The sequence below is a fragment of the Haliaeetus leucocephalus genome, unplaced genomic scaffold (assembly GCF_000737465.1).
Source record: "Haliaeetus leucocephalus isolate CR32 unplaced genomic scaffold, Haliaeetus_leucocephalus-4.0 Scaffold1, whole genome shotgun sequence".
NCBI lineage: Eukaryota > Metazoa > Chordata > Aves > Accipitriformes > Accipitridae > Haliaeetus > Haliaeetus leucocephalus.
Genome location: NW_010972437.1, coordinates 9,459,363 through 9,460,003, shown reverse-complemented (window position 1 = coordinate 9,460,003; position 641 = coordinate 9,459,363). Strand labels below are relative to the sequence as shown.

The 641-nt window shown below is 69.3% G+C and overlaps 1 protein-coding gene across 1 annotated transcript in view; it reads right to left on the bottom strand.

The window, feature by feature from the left end:
* The window catches only part of PDE11A (phosphodiesterase 11A), a gene marked incomplete at its 5' end in the record, with an annotated part of 141,550 nt that extends 140,910 nt beyond the window's left edge, over positions 1-640 (bottom strand). The window contains one exon of the mRNA XM_010569299.1: positions 35-640. Within this exon, the coding sequence (XP_010567601.1) occupies positions 35-640 (606 nt within the window). The remainder of the gene's footprint in view (positions 1-34) is intronic.
* Position 641: the final 1 nt, after the last annotated feature.

Genomic DNA, 641 nt, shown 5'->3' with positions numbered 1-641 from the left:
CCAGCGGAGCGGCGGGAGGCTGCCCGGCTCCTACCTGGTAGGCGTCGGGGATGTTGACCGTCTCTCCGTGCTCCGCCACGTAGCCGATGATGCCCTTGCCCCAGGGCACCTGCACCTCGTTGCTGTTCTCGGTGGAGCCGCACGGCAGCAGCGGGGTGCCGGCGTGCACGTCGAAGAACTTGGAGACCAGGCTCTTCTTGCCGGCGGCGGCCCCCTCCACGAGGAAGAGGGAGCCCCGGTCGGCGTCCACCATGAGGCAGACGAAGATGAGGATCTTGTAGCTGAGGCTGGTGAGGTCCAGGTCGTTGGAGATGTCCTTGACCAGCTCCAGGAAGAACTGGCGCTCGTTGTGCTCCTTGAGGTAGCGCTTGTAGTCCAGGGCGGTAGGGGGGTACTGGGGCAGGCTGACGCGGGACTCCAGGAGGGCGCTGAGGATGTGCGCGGTGGTGGGGGGCAAGGAGCTGGCCTTCCGCAGCAGCGCCCGCCGCCGCACGCTGCTCAGCGGCTCCTGCGCCCGGGCGTGCACATGCTCGTCGTAGGTGAGGTTGACGTGGATGGCCTTGGAGCGGGCGAAGCTCTTCCGCAGCTCCTTCTGGGAGGCTCGCCGCTGCAGCCCCCCGCCGCCGGGGCCGGGGCCGCCG